The 25,255-nt window shown below is 42.9% G+C and overlaps 1 protein-coding gene across 1 annotated transcript in view; it reads right to left on the bottom strand.

Annotated features, from left to right (window-relative positions):
- CCNY (cyclin Y) overlaps window positions 1-25,255 on the bottom strand; it is a 106,531-nt gene that overhangs the window by 23,383 nt on the left and 57,893 nt on the right. The window contains exons 2-4 of the mRNA XM_081163870.1: window positions 18,260-18,334; window positions 11,159-11,193; window positions 690-790 (exon numbers count right to left, since the gene is read on the bottom strand). Coding sequence (XP_081019996.1) covers window positions 690-790; window positions 11,159-11,193; window positions 18,260-18,334 — 211 coding nt within the window. The remainder of the gene's footprint in view (window positions 1-689; window positions 791-11,158; window positions 11,194-18,259; window positions 18,335-25,255) is intronic.

The raw sequence follows: 25,255 nt of genomic DNA, 5'->3' as shown, positions 1-25,255 counted from the left end.
ATGATGTTAATGGGTCAAAGGTTTATGGTGTGTTTGCATCCACATGTACATATTGAAAGTCTGAGCAGATAACTAAAAACCTGACTGCAGCAGCAAAATCAACGGTTTCCTTGTGGAAAAACAAATGTTTGTGTTCATTGATGGCACAGTTCTTTCACTATAGCAGTTTCACAAGTGTACAATTTGGGTACAGCATACTTGAGCTATACACTCATACAGTTATTCACATGGAAAGTTCAATGTGTGCACAATCTTGTGTTGCTGTATACACAATAGCTGAACTGTACAAAACCACTCTTTCACACAAACACCTGCACGTGTGTAGAGATAGCTTGTACCTGTGTTCAGTTTAATGTGTAAAACAACAAAACGTAGAAGACTTCTGAAGCCAAATGTTGACTTCAAGAGTTCAGACCACATCTGAACAAGCCAGCAAGCATGTGGTTTATTACTGGAGTGCTTCATTCAAAGCAAACCCAGCTGTTTCGGACTACAACTCCCATCAGTTCCAGCCTGCATGGCCAAATGGGCAAGGATGATGGGAGATATACTGCAAAAACATCTGGAGAGCACGCACCAGGTTGGGAAAGGCTGGATTAGGTCCTCCCTCCTCTTTTGGAGTGCCTTTGTTATAGAAGCAATTATGCAGAAATAAGTAAACAAAAACAAAAACATGCCACCATACCCACCTTTTAATTGTATACTTGAGGTTCGGCTGAGTGACTGTGCTGTCATCCAGGAAAATAGTGGAACAGGAACTGTATTTCCTTCTCAGTTGACCAGGAGCATGCTAGAAGGCAAACATACAAGAATAGTGGCAGTCATAGGCGCCGACTCCATGGGGCTTGAGGGGGCCCGAGCCCCCTCAAAAATTCGTTTGGGGGGGCTCTGCCCCCCCAATAATCTCCGGCGCCCCTCCAGCAGAGCGCCATCACCGCCCCTCCCCCAGCCCAAAATGCACAGGGTCGGGCTGCATGCCTCCTGCCCTCCCTCCCGAGCAAAAGCTCCACCCAATTTCCTTCGGAGCTGATTAATAGGCGCAGCATGCTCTCCCCTATTCGCTCACGAGGAGGCGGCGCCACTTTATTTGCATATTCATGAGCTTATTTATTATTCATGAGCTTTCCCGGGCCCCCCCAATATTTTTTATAAGTCCGCGTCCCTGGTGGCAATGACGTTGGACCAAAGGCATTCCTTAGACAGCACAACACTGAGTAAACAGTTCCTCTCTGTCTCTTGCACACACACGTAGGCACACTCAAGTCAACAGGGGTCTGGGAATTCTATTTTTCAGGGCTTGGGTACCTCATGAATCACACAGAAATGAGACTTTGCTAGTGGCTCAATAAAGTGAATGAGGATAATTTGATTCAAACACACACACAAATGTTTGCATGGGTTCGTAAGTAGAACGCAACCACCACACTTTCATTTCAAAATACAATGACTAAAGGACTGAGGACATTGGTTTGCTTATTATTTATTTCTTTAAAGGCATTTCTAAACCCCTTAGTATTTTTAATTTTTTTAAGCCGTGTACAATAACAACAACAACAACAACAAAGCAACAAACAATATTATTAGAACAAAAACAGTAGTATAAAAGCATATAAACACAAATAAAAGGAGGAATGCAGGGAATTCATGTAAATTATTTTTAAGGGTCTGGTTTTATGGGTCAGGAAAAGCCTGGGCAAAAAGAGGGGTCTTTACAACATGACTGAAGCAACTAATAGTTGACATTTCAAGTGTGTGAGATAAAAAGCCATTCTATATTACAGGGGAAACAGCAGAATGTACTTGCATTTTATTCACCACCCTATGATATTCTTCAGGCTGCAGTATCAGGAGTAGAACTTTCAAAATGATCTAAGTGGTCTATACAGGATCAGATTATATTTCAAGTAACTTGGTCCAGAGTTGTTCAGGGATTTATATGTTAACAACAAAACTGTGAACCTGACCCAGCAGCTCATCAGCAGTAGCTGATCACACAGATGCTCCACACAGCAAACCCAGCTGCTGTCCCTCTCCTGAAGAAAGTCCTCCATCAGAGCAATCAAGACCGATTTTGTCCCAAAACCAGGCCTGAGCCCATACTGAAGTGAATCAGCATACCGTATATACTCGAGTATAAGCCAACCCGAATATAAGCCAAGGCACCTAATTTTAGCACAAAAATTGGGAAAACTTATTGACTCGAGTATAAGCCGGTTCACCACACCACAAACCTGGTGGTGGTGGCAGCGGAGGAGGAAGAACAAGCAGCCCAAAAGGGCTGCTTTCAGGCTGCTCGTTCCTCTGGAGCAGCCTGAAAGGACCCTCACTCAAGTATAAGCCGAGGGGGGCTTTTTCAGCATAAAAAATGGGCCGCAAAAGTCGACTTATACTCAAGTATATACGGTAATCAGTTTCCTTCGTGAGTTTCTGCAGCTGGACTGCTACCACCTGCGGAAGCACCTTACCCAAAAAAGGAGCATTTGTTACTGTGGCAACACACACACACACACACACACACCACTCCTGGACCCACCTATCCAACTCAGCTAGCTTAAATAAAGTCATGATGCACAGGGGTCAAGGGAGCATGTTATACAAGCATTTGGTCTACCATTAAACTGATCCCCCAAGACCAGGCAAGAAGTTGTGAATCTGTTATAATGGGAGCATTCAACTCAACAAGACGACAAGTTATTTTATTGCCTAAGTTCCAATACAGTGGTACCTCCGGTTACGAACTTAATTCATTCCAGATGTCCGTTATTAAGCCAAAATCACTTGTAACATGAGGCGTGCTTTTGCTAATGGCACCTCCCGCTGCTGCCACGCTGCTAGCATGCGACTTCCGCTCACATCCCAGGTCAAAGTTCACAACCGGGAGCATCTACTTTTGGGTTAGCAGAGCTCGAAACCCGAAGCATTCGCAAGGAGGACGGTAAGTCCACTCACCACATGGAATAGCTCTGCTGGCCAACTACTCAAGGATGTGGTGGAAACACCAAATTAGCCTTCTTTGCCCCTTTCACCACCACACAATAGGTATGACTATGCAATCTACCACATGCCCAGTCAACTTCAGGCATCTCTGTACTCAGTCAACACTTCTCCATGAGACAAAAGAAAGGAAGATTAGAAACCAACAACAACAAAAGGGGTTTATCCAGCAAAGGGATTTTTCTTGAAGGAGGTCATCTTGGTTTACCCCATCTTCAGAAGTAAACAAATGTGTGTCTTTCAACGGAGACTTTGAAACAATTTCTTAATTTGGTTTTCTTTGGTCTTCAAACTGAAAAGCAGATAAGAGACCAATGCCCAGCCTACATAGCTAACAATGGATGCTATATATATTCACAGCCCCATCTATGCCATGTGTAATGGGTACACTACGAAGGTGTCCTCATCCCTGTTCTCACTAATCCACTCCCACTCCCAATAAATGACCATGAGAAGTAAGGGGTATCCTGCTGCTATTTCAGCATAACCTTTATTCCAGGACCAATAATAAGATGGGTAATATCCAGAACAGGGTAAAGGGTGGATTAATAGTAAGAATGCACCCATAAAGTTTACCTATTCCAGTCCACACGGGGCTGCATTATCAAGACCCAAACAGTCTACTGGATGCTACAGCCAATAAATGTGCAAGTGGTGAACCAGGCTTAATTGTAGAGCTATTCATGATCGTTGGGGCTGATGGGAGTTGTAGTCCAAAATATTTGGAGAGCACCAGGCTGACAAAGGCTTTGTGCTAAGCAATCAGAGGATGGTGTGTAAATATTGTAGAAATACCTATTATCTGTGATGAAAGAAGGAAATGATTTAGGTGCCTCGCAACTTCTGTCCCACCACCTGCTACTTTACATATCTAAGCCTCTGAACACATATTAGAACCAACAGACTGACCCTTAAGAGAAGAAAAAACAGATCAAGCTGGCAAACAGCTGAATTCAAATCTCACCGAAAGCTCTACATTAAAAAAAAAAAATTCCAACACATTTATACAGAACAGATGAAGCTGAATCATATCATGTTGGACTACTGTCCACCTCAAGCCCAATATTGTCCATACTGCCTGGTAGCAGCTCTCTCTTAAGACTACTGCTGCAGATTGAACAAGGGACACTGTGATGTGAACCTGGGAACCTTGCAAAGCATGCACTTTATTACTGAGGTATAGCTACTCCACTCATCTGGATCATCATTAGTAAAAAGCAGCATTTTTATATTGAGTTACCGTCTTGCATAGCCGATGCTACAAATTTTATGGAATTTTATGGAGCCCTATACTGGGAAAGGTGTTCCATCTACCTTGGTCATGGATAGTGGTGGCTTCTGGGTCCCAACCCTCCCTGGAATTTTGTGCCCTCCCTATACAGTTTGAGACCCACTGGTTTTAAGATAAGCAGCACTGGGACCCGCAGAAACTATTTCAATTGAGCATGAACTCTATGACACTGCTATCTTCAATGCTACCACAATAGTATTTATTTCTGACACTTCTGTACGATGCCAACAAACATCAGCACCTCTCAGTTGTCCTTTCCACATTGCCTTTTTAAAAAGCACACTGTCTGTATTAGGAAGAGTGAGAGAAAGCACTGCTCTGGAATTACAGTACAGGGGGGCCAACTTGCACTGTTCAGAGATGCACCATGCACTTACGGAGGAAACACATAAAATACAAAAGCACAAACCAAGAACTCTAAACAAAAGTTTGTCAGAAAGTGTGGACACCAAGTCCACTGCTACTATCCAAAACTATTAAGGGGCTTTACAGATAATTGCTTTCCTAGATCTCCTGGGCTTCTACTCTCCTCTTCCACTATTTCCTTCTTTATTTCCATCTTCCCATAGAAGTAAGAAATGTAGAGTTGGAAGGGATCCTGAGGATCATCTAGTCCAACCCCACATCTAGACTACAAACAACCTTCATCCAGGAAACTGGTGAAGATTTCTTGGAGTGCTGTTCATTATGAACCAAGGCAACTCCGAAAACCTTCATCAGATTCTGGGAAATTTGCTGTGAGGGTTTTTTTTTTAAGTCTCTGGGAACATTGCTTCCACGCTTAGAGACTTTGATAAGCTGGTAACAATCGGATAAGCTTATAGACTTATGAGACTCTGGTAAGCTGAAGAAAGGGTGTTGGCTACTTAAATACAATCATCATCACCATCTCCCCTGTGCTCCTTCAAGATACCTTTTTGTAAAAATAAATAAAAACCGAAATGAAGCCAGGACTACTAGCACAAGAGGAAGTGGCAGCCTTGGCTCTGGTTCAGCTCATGTCTGCTGGGTGGGTACCTATTGCAAACGACTGCAGTCTAAAAACATGCATAATGAACCTGCAATAACCAGACTCAGGCCAAATGTCATTAGGTGGCACCCTTGTGGGCAAATATAATGACAGTTGACTGGTATATGTTGGTAGAGTGCCGCTACCACACACACCCCTCCTCTTCCTCCTCCTTTTGAGCTGTGGCTAGTCTTACGGTGCCCTTACTGTGCCTCCAAAGAAAATATATAGGAGGGGGAGAGGCTCCGTGCCTTCATGCAGAAGGCCCACAGCATGAAAAGGAGGTCACCAGAGGGTCCCATGTCAAGCCCTCCCCCCCTCACAACCCCCCCAGTGCAGCTGGCCCTGATCTGACTGCAAGAAAATACTGGTAGAAGTTGTTTCTACATTATTTCAGAAGGAAAGAAGAGCCCCACTGGTTCTGACCAAAGGTCCATCCACTCTGGACCTCATGTCTCAGAAGTCTGGCAATTGCCTTCTTCCCATCTCGTTACCATCAGGAGAATGTAACAAATGGACTGCTGGGCATTGCGTCCCAGATTTGGAAAGGATGCAGTACAGATCCCAGGACGTGGGAGAGTCCATGGCTCTGGGTTAGTGTTATAGGAATTCTAAGGTCTCAGATATAGAATAAATGTTGGTAATTGCACAAGGTAAAACACACATACATAAGTATATAAACCACATGTCTAAAATAGTACAGGAGAGCAATCCAAAAGCCACCCTGGCTCTTCTAAAGACTCTAGATATTTCCTCTGCCTCCTTAATGCCCCTTGCCTGAGAACATGGGGAAGTTCCTGAAGAGATTCCTCTCCTGTATCTATGATCCTCCTTTGTATTAATTTTCATTGTTTGCCCAGATGCTCTGCACAAAGGATGTCTGACAGGCATTCTGATTGACTTATCAAATGCTCATGTTTTGTGTAAACTGTGTCTGGAACTATGTGAAACTTGCTAAATCCTCAGGGATATCACACCTTGGCCTGCCTGAGCCACAGAAACCCCACCTTGTGTGTGATGTCATTTCTGACTGTTTGTGGAGGGAATGTCCCTTCTTCTCCACTCCAAAATGCAAACCCTTAAGAGATGCTTCTTCTTGGTTCTGGGTCTCTCTTGCAACAGAAAAATGAAATATCTGCATTGCTTTCTCTGCATCCTGCCTCCATTCATTCATCTCTGACCGATCATGGACTTAGGGGACTCAGTCCCTTGGGGAGTTGGGCAGCAAAAGCCAACCACCCCTATTTTTCTATAACAGTTGAAATGCAGTTCCTGTGCTGCCAAGGTAGGAGTGAAGCCGGAACTTGTGTTGGCAGAGTCAAGCAAACTTACAAGCCAGGAAGGAAACTTCCCCTTTCCTATCAGCAATGACAGAGCCATCTAAAGCCACAAAAGGAAATGTGGGTCTCAAATCAGCAGCCTTACCAGCCAGACTCAAGCAGCTTCCCTTCTGGGGGCACCAAAGCAGCATGCCTGCTGAAGGATTTGAGGGCTGAACTGGGACCCAGGGTCACTGCTAGGCAGTATCAGATGCCCCAACAGATGATCTAGTAGAGCAATGCAGCTTTTCCTGGTCCTAAGAAGTGTCAGCCTTGAGGACCGATTGCTCTTCAGCTACATCAACTTATCCCCGGGTAAAAACATCCTGGCAACCTAAGTTCCCACTTTCCAGCCTTCCAAATACTCTGCCTCTGGAACCTGCCTCTAACTACACTGCTACCGGCCTACCCTGGGCCCAGTAAGTAGCATCTGAACTGAACAGGGCCTGAAAATCACAAGCTGTGGTTGTGGAAAGCATTGTAAGACAGCAGTCAGAGAAAATGGAACCAGTGGTTTGTGTTTTGAGGATCAAGTTGCATTTGCTGAGAAAAAAGGCACAGCCTGGAAAACAAGAGTGACCTCCCCCAACACCTGCTTTCAAGTGGCCTTTAAATTACAAAAGAAAACCACAAAGGAAACGACCAGGAACCAAAGTTCTGACATTATTGCTAGGGGCATTTTGTTGTTTTGTCTTTGCCACCACACATTTGGAACTCTGGAGATATATTGCTGCTGCTATTTGGCACACAAGTTCACCACTGTGCATCATTTTTGAACTTTCAAAACCCCACTGTTTAGCTCTGTTGTAGCAGCTATTCTACTTTATTTTATTTTTTTGTGGGGGAAATGTCTGAACAGCTTTAATCTTCAGCAGAATGCCTCTTATCAAAATCAGAACAGTCTGCAGCCTGAGAGTCACTGATAAAAAGATTTTTAAAATGGACAGGCTCAGAAGCACTTGTAGTTCACTTTGCTGTTTTATCAATTCCTTTATGGCTCACAATTTTTATTCTAATGTTAACAGAATCTGGGGTATTTTAAGTTGTGTGCAGGGGTGGGAGGGAAAAGCCTTGATATCTCTACCCAAAGTACTGAAAGCCGAATAACAGATGACACAGTATCAAAAACCAGGTGGGTTGAAAAAAAGGGGTATGAAAAGGTTTGGAGAGACAAAACCAACAGCAGTTGAGATCAGAGTACTTCAGACTTTAAGCATCATGTAAAAAAGCACCACAAGGCAAGGAGTCATTTTCAAGTATGATATGCTTTATTCAGTGAGGCAACACAGTCCAAAACTGGCTCTGATCCATACAAATCTTGGCCTTTTTCCCACTATGGTTTGGAATTATGTCCAAACCCAAGAGCCTTTGCTTAACCATGAATTACTTGGCCATCCAACCCGGATGCTTGCCAAGATGCAGAGGCACAAGGTAAGAGCAGCTGGAAAATAAAACCGTGAGTAGACTAGAAGTAGATGGGGGACAGTTGGAAAAAACAAACTTTGGAAGAACAAGCCATGGTTTGTTCGCTCATCTGCAAGCAGAGCAGAGACAAGATATTTTGCCAACTGGTGCAAAGGATAAGGTGGTGCCCTTCCTCATTAGCACCTAAAGGCAGTAGGCCAGTTTGGGTGGAGTTAGGACAGGCAATTTAGCATACACAGCTCTTTTATCCCATAGAGGAGAATGGCTGAGGGCTTAGGGGGGAAAGCCAGAGAGTTGCTGTCACTGCCCCCCAGCACCTGCCAACTAAGGTGATTACTCTGCCTGATGGCAAGGTCAAGCCTATCTGTGACAACTTGCAGTTTGCTGACCGAGCCATGGTTAAACAAACCATGGATTCTTCACATTATGTGCAGGTACAGCTATTAATTTATATCCGTTATCAGAAAATAGCCCATGTTAACCCTAGACAATGCAATGTCAAACTCATTTTAGTAGAGGGCTAATATCCACCGCAGATTTTTTTAAAGAGAGAAGCCACTGACATATACTGTTTGCTGAAAAGATCTTGTAGCATCTTGGCTCCAGCTAGAAATCCTTAGTTACACTAGCTCAGGAGCATGGGGAAGCCAAATTGTTCTTCAGAATTACTGTCATAAATGACTCAGCTACCTTGATTACATTTAAGTTGTTTCCTTCCTTCAGCAGGTCTGATATTATTTATTTATTCATCCTTTAATGAGCACCACTGCTGGAAAGAAAGAAAGAAAGAAAGAAAGAAAGAAAGGAAGGAAGGAAGGAAGGAAGGAAGGAAGGAAGGAAGGAAGGAAGGAAGGAAGGAAGGAGAGGCTTTATGAATTTTGGCTGAAGTGATATGGAAGTTCAGCAAACAACATCATCAGGGGGTGATTTTCAACAAGAAGGCATCACCAGGAACAAAGGGTTAACCTCTCTGCATGCTACAACTCCTAAGCACGCACAAACACACAAACACACACACACACACACACACACAGAGAGAGAGAGAGAGAGAGAGAGAGAGAGCGAGCAGAAAAAAGGAAACTGCAAACACATTAACAAAATTACTTATATCAACATGGGGGTAAGGAAAAGAAAACAGGAGAAGCTGCTCTCAGGTTTTAAAAGATTTTTTTTTTCATATTTCTTCCTGGTTCTGCAAAACAGTATATATATGAGGAAAGCATATGGACTGTTGTCAAAAGATGAATTTTCACTTGCTGGAGTTTCATTTATATATTTCGTAAAATGCCAGATATTAGGTTTAATGTTATGTAGGTTTCTAGGAGCTGGGTGGGGGGACTGGGGAAGGGAGGGAGGAAGAGAAAGAGAGAAAATGCAACACTTACATTCCTATTAAACCCTGATAACAAAGAAGTCTCACCTAATCCTAGGACCACCAGTTAGTAAATGTTTAGTACTTAGGTACACGCCCTTCAGTAAAAATACAAGCACTTCAGTTCCATTATTATTATTATTATTATTATTATTATTATTATTATTATTATTATTAATGGTTCTAGGGGTTGCTTGTGCGTAAGCCGGTGCAAACACCTGGCTGGGTTGCCTGAGTGAACCTTTTCTGTCCGGACTGCCACTCACCCGTGGCTGACTCAGTCGCTGGCAGAATCCGTGAGTGGGCGTTTCTTAAACTTCTTCCAGCAAAGAAGCTCTTTGACACCTAGTCTCCTCCTACTCTCTCTGCGTGAAAGCCTTCTGCGCAGGGAGGGTGTGGGCAACGGAGGACCCCTACTCTCCCCGCTGGTCCCCGGCAAGGAGTCATGGGACCGCCTCGCCGCTTCCCCCATCTGCCCCCCTTCTCCACTGGTGCTACGCTGATTCTCTTCCCCAGAAGATGGGCTGCCTCTCCCACTCCCAGGATGCTCTCCAGAATCTCCCTGGATTTTGCTTTCTCCCTCCGGCACTGATGGCAGTTCCCTGACATTATTATTATGTTATTATATCCCAACCTTCTTCCCAAAAGGAAGCACAGGGCCGTTGACCTCATAAAACAATTTATTAATCTTAAAACACCTGAAACATCAACTAGATCTAGTTGATGTTTCAGGTGTTTTAAGATTAAAAATAGCAGTAGCAGAAAATACTCCCCTAACACCAATCATACCCAAAGGCATGGATGAGCTTTCAAATTGTGCCTGAACATAGCCAGAATGGGCAACAAGCAGATTTCTCATGGGAGGGAGTTCCATAGGTGGAGTACTGCCACGAAGAATGCTCTGCCTTGTGTGGCTGTCCTCCTTGCCACCTTCACTAATGGAACCACGATCAGAGGACTTCCCACTGATCACAAAGTCAGGTTGGAAGATACTGAGAAAGGCACTCCTTCAAATCCTTGGGCCCCAAGTCATTCAGAACTTTGTACACTAGTATGAACACCTTGAATCAGGTCAAGTAGATGCACTGGCAGCCAGTATAGTGTTTTGAGAATTAGGGTGGAGATAATTCCCTCTTGCTGACCCCAAAACCAGCCAGGCAGCAGCATTTAGCAGCATTCACAGCTTCTGGAACTTTTTCAAGGGTAGCCCCACTGACAGCACATTGCAACAGTCTATATAACAGGTTATTGGAGCACAGATAACCGATCATGATAGATGACACATGCATATTTAAATTACTGCTTTGCTTGACTATACAGCAAGATGGCAACAGATCAGGTCTCAAGTTGAATGCATTTTGCTGAGAAAAAATGATAATGTATATATATGTATACTATTCACAACTGAGCCTAAAATTCATCTGCAAAACCATTCAGCTCATTTAGCTTCATCACCCTACTTTTCTGTTCTAATATGTGGCAAGAAGAAGAGATAAGAAAAGGGCATCTCCAGTCTAAAACTGCACCCCCAGTTTAAAACGTAATTTTTGCACACTTCCTTGCCATAGGCTTCTGCAACAGATTCCTATAATACAGGAGGTCTCTTTCTACAGTCTCTAAATAACTTTTGGCACTCCGTGGCTGTACATTTAGACAGCTGATTTGCTTGAAAACCAGACTTTTAGATTTATTAGTGTAAACTCAAAACATGCTACTCAGCCAGAAAAAGTTGTGGTTTTTTCACTTACGTGGTTTATAAAGAGACTCTTCCGCTTTTCTCTCACTGTGAAAACACAAAACACATTGTAGGAATGTTATATGAATTTGTTTGATTTTAGTTAACTCTCCCAACCACAGAATCTATCATTGGAAAATGAAAAAACTAAATTCAATGCTAACAAAAAAGGAGTTAGTGAATAATCAAATGCCTGGCATGTGTAAAGTAAAACAAGGTGTATTAAAATTCTGATTTCTAAATTAAATGGTGCTAATGTTATGTTGTACATTGATTTGAGATGTTTAAACATTAGATGGCTTATAAACAAACGAAAAAGCACAGCCCATTTAGTTTAATTGGAACTTTGTTATGAACTCTAAGAAAGCTTTTGATGTACTTGAATGGCACCTGCCAATTAAATTTGTTTTTAACAATGTGAAAATGTTAACAGGCATTGAGATTTACCCGTTAATAAACATCCTTGCAGATCAATTTCAAATATTTCAATATGCTAAAAAGACAAACCAAAAGCTTTTGATACCAAATTAGACACAAGCTGCCTCCAGAACCTCAAACTACTTCATTTAGGACTACTTCACTCCACCATCCCCTTTTCTTCCATCTGCATCCTTGCTGCTGTAGATCCAAAAAGTGCGCTGATGCCGATCCAATGAATGGCTGATGCAGGACATATCACCAACATTCTAGAGTCCCCACACCTACAAGAGTTCCATCCCTGCTCCCCACAAGTAGTCTTGAATATATCTCATATCATCTCATGCTGACCACATGGTGACCTTAGAACAAAATGCAATAATTATCTGTTTTATTTAGGTGCCAGGGACACCTAGCTGAAAAGATGGTGCATGATGAAAAAACCAGGCATTAACAGTGCAACATTCTATGAGTATACTCAGAAGTAAGCCAGAATTCAAAGGGACCAGCTCCCAGGTGTAAGGCTGCAAGCCTCAATGAAACTGAATACAATCAAGTCCAGGTTGAAAAGTTCAGCTGACAAGCTCCTGCAACAACCAACAAAAAATGCATTCTATGGTTTCTTAATTTGCTTTATTTTTAAAACCAAGTACCCAGTTCTAATTTCTGAAAGTGTAGTTTAACTGTTAAGCTTTTTAGTGCCGTAGGGTGAAATTAAGCAGCATTAAAATTAAGGGAGAAAAGGCACTTTTTCCATATTATTGTGCTTTTCTGTAGTCTTTTGTGCAGTGTGTAAGAGACAATTTTAGTGGGAGACTTCAAAAGGACAAAAGGCAATATCCTTGAGTTAATAATTACACATCAATTACAACCTCTCGCATTTTGATAGCTTTTAAATAATTTAGTACAGAAATAAAAGCTATGTTTCTTCTAGTTAGGGGAATTGTCTGGTACTGATCTAAGCAAAGGACTACACGAGTTCAAAGAAAAGCTGACTCGGTTTCTCCTCAACTCTTAAAATGAAAAGTGGAGTTTTCTTTGGTCTTTTCAAGCTGACAAGTGCATACTGGCAACAAACAAGCACAATCTCACTCAACTGAGGCAAGTAAGCAGGGAGGGGGCTAAATCTAAAGCAGTGCATCCACAGAATGTACTCCAAGGTGAACAACATTGCTCTAGGGCAGGGGTTGGGAAGCTCAGGCCTGGGAGCAAAATGCAGGCCTCTCTATGTGGCCCTCAGGACTGTACACAGGCCACACCTCCTGTACTGGCCACAGCTTTAACTGGCCTTGCTCCACCCTGCTTGAATGGTTTTGTTTTGTTTTTAAGGGCACTTAAGGACTCCACGGAGGGGCGCAGGTGGCACTGTGGGTTAAAACCACAGAGCCTAGGACTTGCCGATCAGAAGGGCGGCGGTTCGAATCCCCGCGATGGGGTGAGCTCCCGTTCTTCGGTCCCTGCTCCTGCTAACCTAGCAGTTCGAAAGCACGTCAAAGTGCAAGTAGATAAATAGGTACCGCTCCGGAAGGAAGGTAAATGGCGTTTCCGTGCCCTGCTCTGGTTCGCCAGAAGCGGCTTAGTCATGACCCGGAAGCTCCCTTGGCCAATAAAGCGAGATGAGCGCCGCAACCCCAGAGTCGGTCACAACTGGACCTAATGGCCAGGGGTCCCTTTACCTTTACCTTTAAGGACTCCATGGAGCCCCCTTCCACAGTTGAGTCCACCTCCTCACCATAATTATCACTATCACTAACTCCTGCAGTGGCTCTTCATCATCATCAATGATATGGGCCACTCTAGGCATGCCATTTTGTGGTAGAGGAGGACTGCTTTGTTCTACCACTAAGTGACATAGCTGAAGTGGCCTGCATGTCAAGGAAATGGTCGTTCTAGCCACACCACTCTGTGGTAGACCCACTTTTGTGGGCTGCACCAAAATGCCTCCAGGAGGTAAGAAGCAGTGGTAGCAGCGGAAGAGGTAGGCAAAGGGAAACGGGTGGGAGAGGGGTGTATGTACTGTCACCTACTTCTTTTTTTTCAAATAAAGCACTGACGATGACGAGGAGCAGGTCCAGGGGGTTACTGCCTGTGAGTCCCAAACTGAGGTATGGGACCTAGGCTGTTGCCCTGTTATCACCTCATTCCTGTTCAGGGTTCCATTTCACTTTCTTTCCTTTTCCACTGCAACTTTAAAACTTATTCCTGGACCTGCACCATGCTCTTCTTCTGACTCTGCTTATCCTTTGGCTTCAAATGAGAGCACCACATACATCTCAAACTTTGTGTGCACCTAGCAAATTCAAATGCAACCTGAATTTGTTCCTAACACCAGAGCCTACTTGCCAACTGCTCTTCTCTGGATTCCACAATGCCACCGGTTTTATTTTGGGAATGGAATTTCACATATTTTTGCAGGCACGGCCTAAATTTAGAAATTCTGAGCAGCGTTTCGGGAGCGAGAGGCTGCACGACAATAAAAGATGTTCCCGTTTATTATACAAAGATGCGGGCTGCAATCCAGAGGATCAGAAATGGGCATATATATATATAGCCATGGTCTCCTCAGAGCAACAGCACAGAACCCAAATCCCTCTGACAAATGTCAGAAAGCACAATCTAGCAATATATATTTATTTTATTTATTTGTGTTCCACCTTTTTAAATAAATAAAAAACACCCACAATTAAAAGCACAACAGCTAAGAAATCTAAACACAGCAAAACATGATTATAAAAGTGTCCAAAGTTACAAAAACAAAGTCAACATAGCAGCAGGAAGCATCATGCAACAACAAAACAGCATAATTAGTAAAATTCCAGCGGCAACAATAAAAATCATAACCACTGTTTATTCAAATCCCAGGCTAATCTGTTTTGACCCAGTGCCTATAATTTGAGTAGGCTGTAGGAAAAGTTGCTTCTTTTTTGTTTTGCTTTAGGCCATCTTTCAACAGGTTTCAGGTACTTGGTATATATTTTAGCACTCCCAACTCCTGCAGTACTGGCACTTGGTCAGCCTACATTGGCTTGCAGAGGTCCACACAGAAGACCAGAACCAGCATGCAACTAGGCGTCTGGCTGGCTTTTCACAGCAATTACAGAGCGTTGCAAAGCACAGGCTATCTCCCTGCCCCAAGGAAAATTCTTCTAAGTGAAAGTTGTTCTTAAAGCTACAACAAAATTGGACAAGGACGATAGTAGGGCTGGGCGATATAGAGTCGGACCTCCGTTAATGTAACCCGGTGGTTACATAAACTTTGGGATGTGTGTGTGGCAAACCCAGAAGTATTTTACCGGGTTTCACTGTGCGCACATGCGCAGAAGCAGTCTGCACATGCGCAGAAGCGGTCCTCAGGTTGCAGAAAAATCGGGATCCGTATATCGTGATGTTTAGCTGGTGATATATATCATGATGTTGAAAACCAGATATTGCCCAGGCCTAGACAGTAGTATCCTGATCAACTGACATCCAAAAACAAACCTAGGAAGTAATCCACTGCCTAGCAATGCTTTCCAGTTGATTTAACTCTGCAAGTACAGGAAAACTACACTTGATTATAAAGGTGTTTTATAATTGAGAAGCTGTTCACACTCTGGGCGTTAATGTAAGACTGTGGTAGATTGTAAAGAAAACCAGAATTGGAACAATGGTCCGCAAAATAATCCAGTTTTACAATCACTGGAATGCAATATTCCCTGCTGACACTGGAATAACAAATCACAAAACTGCAAGACTGCACCAAATGTTCATTTACAAACATTTCTGATGTGAAAACCTAGAACATAAGAAAAGCCTGCTAGAGCCCATCTAGTCCATCATCCTGTTCTCACATTGACCAACCAGATACCTGTGAGAAACCTTCAAGCAGGAACTGAGCACAAGAGGTTTCCAGAAACTGGAATTCATGATGATATTGCCTGTGAATTTTTTCAGCTTAGCCCAATATTTTTCTGACCATTCACACTCCTCATGTCTATTTGTATTGGTTATCTCCCAAGTGTTTTGTTGCCAATTCTAGATTTTGTTGCCAATCCTACTTCATTTCACGGTCTTAGCCAATGAGGACTTGCACACAGAACATTAGAATAACATGGTACCACAAAGTCAGACTACCTGATGATATAGAAGGGAGGCCAACATAAGCAAGTGCAATGCTGTAAATGGGCACTGGAAAGTGAAAGTGAAAGTAAGCTTGTTCCTGTTGCCCCAACTGATCGATATGACATTCTGTGGTTAACTAAACTGTGTAATTTACTTGTCTTGGTACCAGGCAATTGTGATCCTTCTTTCACACTCCATTAAGAGTGGAGGAAATGAGTCGGTCTTTAGTGAAACTATCCTGCAGCCAAATCTATTGTTATACTGTGCTTCTTCTGATCTGCACCACCCCAGATAAACCACTGAAGGGTGTTGTCATGGTGCAGAAGGGTTTACTGAAATCATTCCCCCATTGGGATTTATCTCTGTTTCAGCAACCATTGAAGGTTACATAAGTGTTAAAAGGATTTTAGAGATCACACATGGCACACCGAGGGTTGTATTCCATGTTGGTTCAATTCAGGATAGATCCACTAAAATTAATGGTCTGTATTCCAATGGGCCTACACTGTGTAGAACACAGTTGGATACAGTCCTGATTTCCCAATGCTCCTCTTGCATTAAGTCATAAGAAAACACTGCACAGAAAAACAATTCTCTTTTTGAAATCATATACCTCTGTATCAGTCTTTCCCAACCTGGAGCCCTCCATAAGTTTTGAACTCCAACCCCCTCAGCCTCTGCCAGCATGTAGTCCAAAACATATTGGGGACGGCTTTCTTTACCCTCTTGTAGAGCTTACTCCCTGTCTTGATGCAATTGTTTTGTGAATATCTCTAGCAGACACACACCAGCCAATTATAGATGCATTCTGGGAAAACAAAGATGGTGGAAGCTGCAGCAGCCACTGGTAACTTTCTGCTGAGCATTGGGCTGAATGCAGAGAAGGGTGGCAGTGGTCAGCTTGGTCCTTGGCGTTCAGCAACATACATGCAGCAGGCACCTCTATCTTTCTTTCCCTTGAGGGTCCACTAGGTTGGGGGGGCACAGCTTATTTCCCAGAGCCCCCACACCTCAGAACTGGCTTGTGATATCAGGACATAGCTGTCAATGTTTCCCTTTTTTTAACGGAAATTCCCTTATTCTGAATAAGGTTTCTTACAAGAAAAGGGAAACGTTGACAGCTATGTATCAGGACATGCTATCACAGCAGGGGTAGAGAAGACTTAACAGAGGGTTCACTTTTGTCAAGGATATCTAGAAAACATTTCAGAGACAAAATGATTGCCATTTATTATACCTGACAGCTTCAGAACAAGGGGGAACTATCATCACTGAGGCCCAGCACTACAGATTGAATAAGCCAACAGTAAATGAATCTCCCTCCACTGATTGCATCAAGGTTCACTCTAAGGCAAATACTGTTAATTTCCAGGTGCTGTAGAAACCCAGACTAATAAATGATGATGTTCGACTCCACTGATCAATGAGTGCAAGGAGAAAGACTGTTTTATTTTTAAAATGTGCAGCCTGCAAGCAAAATGCTATAAATCAACCACCTCAGCTCTGAGGCCTCTCTAACTGAACTAACTTGTTGAAAAATTATTCCTAAAGTTTCCAATAAGTAACTCTTGCCTGTTTTGTAAAACAAGTCATCATTTACAACATGAGCCTGTGTGGTCCAGTGGAAAATTTGTTGCAAGCAGCTTCAGGTCCTTGCAAAGCAACAGTGCCTTGAGCAAAAGAACTGTCTCTCAGCCTATTTGGTAGAAGAGAGGACCAGTCTTTGTAAATGTACTTGGTCCTCACCGACCTAAATAGATGGGTTCAGATAAAGCACAACAACTTAAGAACAAAGTGAGACCGTACTCCACAGTCTTTTCAAAAGGAAGATTCGTATCGAGTTAATATGTGAGAATTCTATGCTACAATACGTCAATTTCAAAACACTTAACTATACAACTGTGTCTGTATAATGGGAAAAGATTAATTGTTGATAAACACAAAGGATTTGGGGGGTGTGTGGAATCTAAATAAATAATCCAGTAGTCTAAACATAACAATTCACTATGAAATACAGCCCTTATTGAGAATCAATAGCACATAGGCGCATAAGTGGTCTTGGAAAAAGGATTATGTGTGTATGGGGCCCTCATTTATCTTTTTTTTAAAAGAAGATATTTATTAAGGGTTTTTAAGTTTGGGGCCCTCATTTATCAGATTGCATTAAGCCCACTAGCTGATGGAACGCTTTAAAAACAGAGAGTTCAGATTTATGCCTCAAGAGAAGGCAAGATTATTTCTCTCTCACAGATCATTTTGTTAAAGTCCTAAAAAATGAAAATAAGTCAATAAGGCTCTCATGCTAAACATGTTTAGGATCCTGAACATGTTTAGGATGAAAGACTTGCATGGTTAATTTCCATTTCTGATGCTGCTGTTAAAACAATTCAAGCCAGTGGCCCACTCTGAATAGCAGGTCAGCCACAAACCACAGCTTTTTAAATAAAATAAATATAATAGCTAATTATCTATCCAAATTGTTATCAGGTACGGTCTTGCAATAGGGCTATATGCATATTATAAACTATGCATGAAGCGTATGTTACAAAGTGCACATGAATCTTTTGTTGTTTGTATAATAACACTGGCGACTTACCGTCTGTCTGAGATTTGCTGAGGAAGATTGTGCTCGCCCGTGGATGATCTGATGGGTTGAACTCCATGTTCAGATCTTGAAAGAAAAGAGAGATAACGTTAAAATAATGCCCCACGTGAGCCCATATTTAAGTAACTTCGGCCTTGAGACCCTACTCCCACAGCCGATTCTTTTTAAAGAGCTGAGTCTATTCAGATATATTTTCAAGCAGAATTTGTAGATGCAAAAATCAGTTGTACTGCAGCATAAACATGTATTGTGCAAATCGTTCATACAAGGACAGCAACTACTGTCAGATCATTTTCAGATGTGGAACTGACAGCTGGCAAGATCCAACATACTGCCCTCCCACTGTTCTGATGCCTAGCACGTAATATACCCACTTCACTAACAGAGAGGAATAATATTATTAATCTTTGTTTCACCAAATCCCATAATGAGTGGCTGTTGTTTTTTCCTGGTTAGCCTGAGTTAAGAGATACAGGAACCTAGGAAACTGCCTTATACTGAGTCAAGACCACCAGGTTCATATTGTCAACATCATATTGAGATGTGGAAGACTGAACACAGGAGCTTCTACATAGAACACAGACACCCTGCCCTGAGCTACAGCTCTTTCCCCAAAATTCTCTTATTTGCATTACCAACTCAAGAGTAATGACCAAAGCAGGATGAGATACATTGGGACTAAAACAGCCTGAAAAGCATGGAATTGATTGTTGCACATTTTTATGAGTGTACCTCTACCCACCCACTGCAGAAGACTTAAACCGCTGTAAGTAATGATGTGGCGCTGGGTGATTGCTAAATGCAATGCGGTTGCTAAAGCAGGGTAACTCCTTCCAAGTTTAAAAATAGGTCAACACATTTAACCTAGCATATATGGGCAAAAATGATGCATTTCCACTTACGTCTACTTCCTATGTATGAGGAACACACACAGGAGAGGAGAAAGAATAAGGGTGGTTTTCAATAGCTCATTTCCAATCTAGTCACACAGCAGCCAAGTCAATGAAGGTACCCCAGATACCTCTCACCAGCTTAATGGCTGACTTGTAGCTAAGTATTAAGGTAAAGGTAAAGGAACCCCTGACCATTAGGTCCAGTCATGGACGACTCTGGGGTTGCGGCGCTCATCTCACTTTACTGGCCAAGGGAGCCAGAGTACAGCTTCTGGGTCATGCGGCCAGCATGAGTAAGCCACTTCTGGTGAACCAGAGCAGCACATGGAAACACCATTTACCTTCCTGCTGGAGCGATACCTATTTATCTACTTGTACTTTGATGTGCTTTCGAACTGCTAGGTTGGCAGGATCAGGGACCGAGCAACGGGAGCTCATCCTGTCGCGGGGATTCGAACCACCAACCTTCTGATCAGCAAGCCCTAGGCTCTGTGGTATTAAAGGCAGACCCATTCTGAATACCCCCACTATTATGGTAAGAGTCAAAGCTGTTAAGAATCTCAGTTTACTCCCTCTACAGTAGCAAGCTGTTGAGTTCCGTGTAATCTATGCTGTTTAACAGGCCTGCACTAGAAATAATGAGGGACACATGGCTGCTGACCCACATCTCCCCAGTAATATATAGTGGAGGAAGGCTTGTGACCCAACATCATCCCACTTAGCATTTCCCCGACCCTTTTCCACTTCACTGGTTGCCATTTGCAAGAGGTAAGCAAATGCTGAGGTCGTCAACGCCACATCGCATAATTTATTTTGCCAGCCATGACCTACGGTGGATTCACACAAGCATGCAGAAATAATACCTGCTACTAGTCTGCTCTGGACTGTACCACTTCATACTGTGGGGGGGCGGGGTTTACATGTCTGAACGCTTCTCCATGTAAAAGGCTCATTGCATGGGGAGAATGGGATATTGTCCCAGTTTTCTCCTTGACATGTCCACAAGGAAGAATTGGGAAATGAATTGGAAGTGACGGGGATTCGCCAACTTGGGCAGGAATGAACACCCAATTTACTTGCTGGATGATTCTCTAAATGATACAGGACATCTTCATACATTATGTTTTCATGAGCGCACCTAAAAGGAGAAGCATGTGACTTTGGCAAATGAGTGTTTTTGAACACAGGTGTCCCTATGGTCCCCAAGAAGTCCGGACTAGCTGCAGTTCCCTGTTGAATGTACACTTAGCAGCAAATGCAGGGCAATGTGAGAAAATGGTCCTCTCATTTGTGCCGTCCATTAGGGTGATCTGCAAACTAACTGGGGAGGAAGGGACCAGTCTGATCTGTTCTTTTGCCTTTCACAGGAGAAGTCAGCCTGAGAATTTTATTTCAAAGCACGGGTATGCACACTATCACCTGATGTTAAAGGTACAGAAAAGGGATAGATGGGGAAAAGTTGGCAAGGCAAGGATGGCAATCATGATGTAAACAGCTGTAAATCACCTTATTATATGGTTTATGCACACAAATCAAACTGCCAGGCATTTCCTTAAGTTCATGCCAAAGGTCAAAACAGAAGCCATTTATCTTGTTTGGAAAAAGTTGGCATGAGATTGTGCCTATTAAAAATGCACTATGCTTTCAGGGAAATGTAGGATTGCAAACTTTCAGGGATTGCAAACTTTCCAATCAGAGGTCAGTGACCAAAGCAGAAGACTTCCAGGCCATCCAGCATATTTAGTACTCACTCAGTCCAGTTCTATATATACTCTGATCCTCAAAGGCACTCAGGACAGAATTGCCTCTTGGTGGCTCATTAGTAAATGTGACATATTAGTAAATAAGCTTGTTATGTATTGTTCCAAATTTTCCCAATTCCTCACTTAAGGGACACTAGGTTTTAAAAACAGTGACCAGAAAAATAATTATGCAAGTGAGGTGGAATGAAAAAGTGAAAGCCTACTGGCATCATTTTAAAGAAAGGGAGAGAAATTCCTTAAACTCATTAGTGCACAGGAAGGAGACAGCCACACAAAAAGAATGAAGGCCAGGTATCCTAGCAACTAGCTGCTTCTGAAGAATTCTCATCACAGCTTCCCTGGGTGTGCAATAGGAAACACTAGTGATTGCTGCCTGGTTTTATCACAAAATGTTACAGAAACAAGCTGAAGAAACAAGAATGCACACAGGCACTTTGGAGGGAAAGTTCAGACTTATTTTCTGATACTTTCGCATGGGCCAAGCTTGCACTCAACTCCTGTTAACAAACGAAGCACTTTCAAGCAGAAAGCAGGAATGCCACTTCAAGTTTCCAGGACCAGGAAAGGGGTGGAGGTTCATCTTCCGGCTCAAAAGCCTGCCCTTTGATATAGTCATGACTCAGGTACAAAGAGCACAATGCATTTTAAGAGCACTTGCTGAGCTTATATTTTTATATATTATAACCAGAGATTCAAAGTTACTCCTGAGGAACAATCTAATGTGATCTGACTCATGATGTGCTTTTCCTAAATAATTGTAAGAAGAGCAGAAATCATAACTTGCATTAAATCCCAATGCCAACTATTACAGTGGTACCTCGGGTTACATTCGCTTCAGGTTACATACGCTTCAGGTTACAGACTCCGCTAACCCAGAAATATTACCTCGGGTGAAGAACTTTGCTTCAGGATGAGAACAGAAATCACGCAGTGGCAGCAGGAGGCCCCATTAGCTAAAGTGGTACTTCAGGTTAAGGACAGTTTCAGGTTAAGAACGAACCGAATTAAGTACTTAACCTGAAGTACCACTGTATATTATTGTTTATCGCTTTTCATGCACATCTCAAGGAGATGTACCAAATGCAATAAAACAGCTAAAAAAAACCCTCAACAGACAAAGTAACAGCAGCAGATAAATTAAAAAAACAACAACACCAAGTAGTCACCCATGTCAAAGACCTATTCCTCCAACTTGGAAGGGTTATTGGGACGAAAAAAGATCTTCAATTGTTTAGGGAAAGTGCAGGTAATAGGTGCCTGCTCTATCTCAATAGAAATACTCTTCCACAGAACAAGGGCATTCACACTAGAAGCCATGCTCTGAGTTACTGTAAAGAGAGCTCCTGAGATCTTTGGAACCTGCACCTTAGAGCAGTGTTGCTCCAGCTGTTGTTGGACTACAACTCCCATCATCTCTAGCTAGCAGGATGATGGGAGTTGTAGTCTGTCAACAGCTGGAGACCCCAGTTTGAGAAACAGTGCCCTAGAAGATCTGTAGGAATGGAGGCAATTTTTCCGATATTTGGGGACTAGGTATTTGGGGCTTTAAAGATCCCACAACTCCCTGGCTCAACTCAGCTACCTACAGCTCACCCTGACAATATGAGCAAACTCTGACCTGCGCCTATTGCCCTAATTTGGTTATCAAGCAGGAATTCAGCCAGTTCATCGCTACCTGTCTGTGGTCATGCAGAAGCAGTGGCAGGAGGATGAAAGACTTCCTTGCTGGTGTGGTTGACCACCAACAGCCCAGAGCAGGTAAGGTAATATCCCCCAACTGCAAATCAGAGGTGGGGAACCTGTTTTCTTCCAGATGTTTTGGACTATAATTCCCATCAACCCTAACCACTGGCCACAATGGCTGAGGCTGATGGGACTTGGAGTCTAACAACATCTGGAGGGCCAAAGATTACTCATCAATGCTAAAAAGTACTTCTAGAAAGTATTGCTCACCAGTCCCAGCAACTAGTAGACTCTTTACTACAGACTTTGCCCTTTCCTCAACTTGGTATGCCATGTGCACATGACAGCATTCTGTACCCAAGAACGAATCCATGCCACTTTTCTGGAAGTGATTTTTAAATTCTATTTTTGTACAGTTCTTGTTCCAGCACATATTCTCAAATTGTCTCCCTAGATTTCTACAGCCTAAACAAATACCAGCTGGAGTTATATAATCCTTTGCTCACTCCTCTCAGCAGCAATCAAAATTCTATTCTTGCAGACAGCCTATGCTTGCCTCTCAGCAGGAATAAAAAATGGTGCACATTCTGCACTGATAATGCCTTCAATCAGTTCCTTGCTATGGATACTGCTTGAGATGAAGTTCCTGGACTAAATAGACCAAGGGGTCACACCCAGATAGTGTTTGGGGAGTCCTTGGGCAAGACCCTTGTAATAATATAATGATAATAATAATTTATTATTTCTACCCCACCCATCTGGCTGGGTTTCCCTAGCCACTCTGGGCAGCTCCCAACAGAATACTAAAAACACATTAAAACATCAAACATTGAAAACTTTCCTAAACAGGGCTGCTTTCAGATGTCTTATAAAAGTCAGATAGTTGTTTATTTCCTTGACATCTGATGGGAGGGCATTCCACAGGGCAGGCGCCACTATTGAGAAGGCCCTCTGCCTGGTTCCCCTATAACCTCACTTCTCGCAGTGAGGGAACCACCAGAAGGCCCTCGGAGCTGGACCTCAGTGTCTGGGCTGAACGATGGGGGTGGAGACATCTTCTGTCAGAGTTGCTTCCTTCCCCCCGCCCCCCCAATAGTCACTCACAGCTCATTCATTTGCTCCATCTCAATCTGCACCATTGTCCAGAGCGAGAAGACAAGGAAACAGAGGCTCCTTCTCCTTGTTTTTGTTCTCACAGTTTGAAGATGGCAGATGAACAGGCACCAGTAGCAATGGCAAGGAGAGGAGCCGGGGAGTCAGCAGTGTGACCCCTGCTAGTGTGTGCATGTCACAGCAGACACCTGACAATGCCAGTAGTTCCTGGTGCAATCAATACAATGAAACTGAGGTTTTGCACTCCAGCTCTAAATGCGGACTGTCTTTGAAAACTGGTCAAAAGTTGTCGGAGCCAGCCGTTACAAAATGGTGCTGTTTAGCATAAAATAAAGACACAGAGATCCAGCAATATTTTCATGGATGGAGGGCAGCTCCTTTCGAGCTTCTTCTCTCCTCTCCAGTAACTTTTATATTTTTTTTGTCCTCTCTCCAGCCGCATGGCCGTTTGCCAATGTCTCACATTACCTACATCCGGTCATGGCTTTAACCCACCCATCGCCAAATAAGGTTATACTGCCCAGGGGGGGAACATAGCTCCATATAAGGCTATGCTCTTCATTCAGGATCTGTCCTTCTAGTGATTCAGGATCTGTCCTTCTAGTGAGCCATAGCTTGTTTAATTAGCCAAAGGCCACAGAGTTGCCTGCCCTTTCAGGAGAGTGATAAAGACCTAAAATAAGCCATCTGTTGTTGCATTCTTACACACACAACCACACTCACACTGACCCCTGCATTTGATTCTGAGAAACTGTATTGAAGTCCCTCTGGTCTAACCATATAGGCATTGGCATCACTTATAAAGTTCTCTTAGAACACCCTGAAAGAGGCAAGCAAGACTGACTAATAGCACCTCTTCATTTCTAATTTCAGCTGTTTGGCAGTGAAACCCCTTTGGAATAACAGCTGCTGCTGAGTACCAGCTTTTCACTCAAGTACAAATGATTTTTAAAATTTAAAAAAATTCATTGCATAACTCAAGAAGAGGAGAGCACAATGAAAAACAGGTGCTTGCCGGTTGCTTTTCTGTTCTAGTGAAAGGAGGAAGACCAAGTCTCCCAGGGAAGAATGTCAGGTCAACTATTCTGAAAAAAGGGAAGAACCTATCATTGTGATTGCTTTATGTCAAGGCGGATATGCTCTGCTCCTGAAAATGTTCACATGTCAAAGGGAAAACTGAGCAGCAATTTGGTAACCAAAAACTCCCCTGCATATATATTAGGCGAGCTGACAAGAGAGGGAGGGAAGCATTTTTATGGCTGCTGAATACGTGACAGTCCAATGACGACAAAATTACCAGGGAGGTTAATTCCACCCTCTAATGGAATAAGGTGAAACTTATCATTTCATGCTGCTCCTGGAGAACACACTGCCTTGAATCTGTGACCTCATTAAGTGAATGAACGTAAATCTTGCTGAGCCCAGCGTTATCCTCTGTTATTAAAACAGAGATCTTTCTTTACCATTATTTCATTCATAATTTTTTCTGTTTCTTACAGAGGTTGACAGTGCAAGTTAAAGATTATGCTCAAGTA

This window comes from Podarcis bocagei (genome assembly GCF_964188305.1).
Source record: "Podarcis bocagei genome assembly, chromosome: 12".
Taxonomy (NCBI): Eukaryota; Metazoa; Chordata; class Lepidosauria; order Squamata; family Lacertidae; genus Podarcis; species Podarcis bocagei.
Note: the sequence above shows the minus strand (reverse complement) of the source record. Positions and strands in the feature narration are given on the sequence as shown.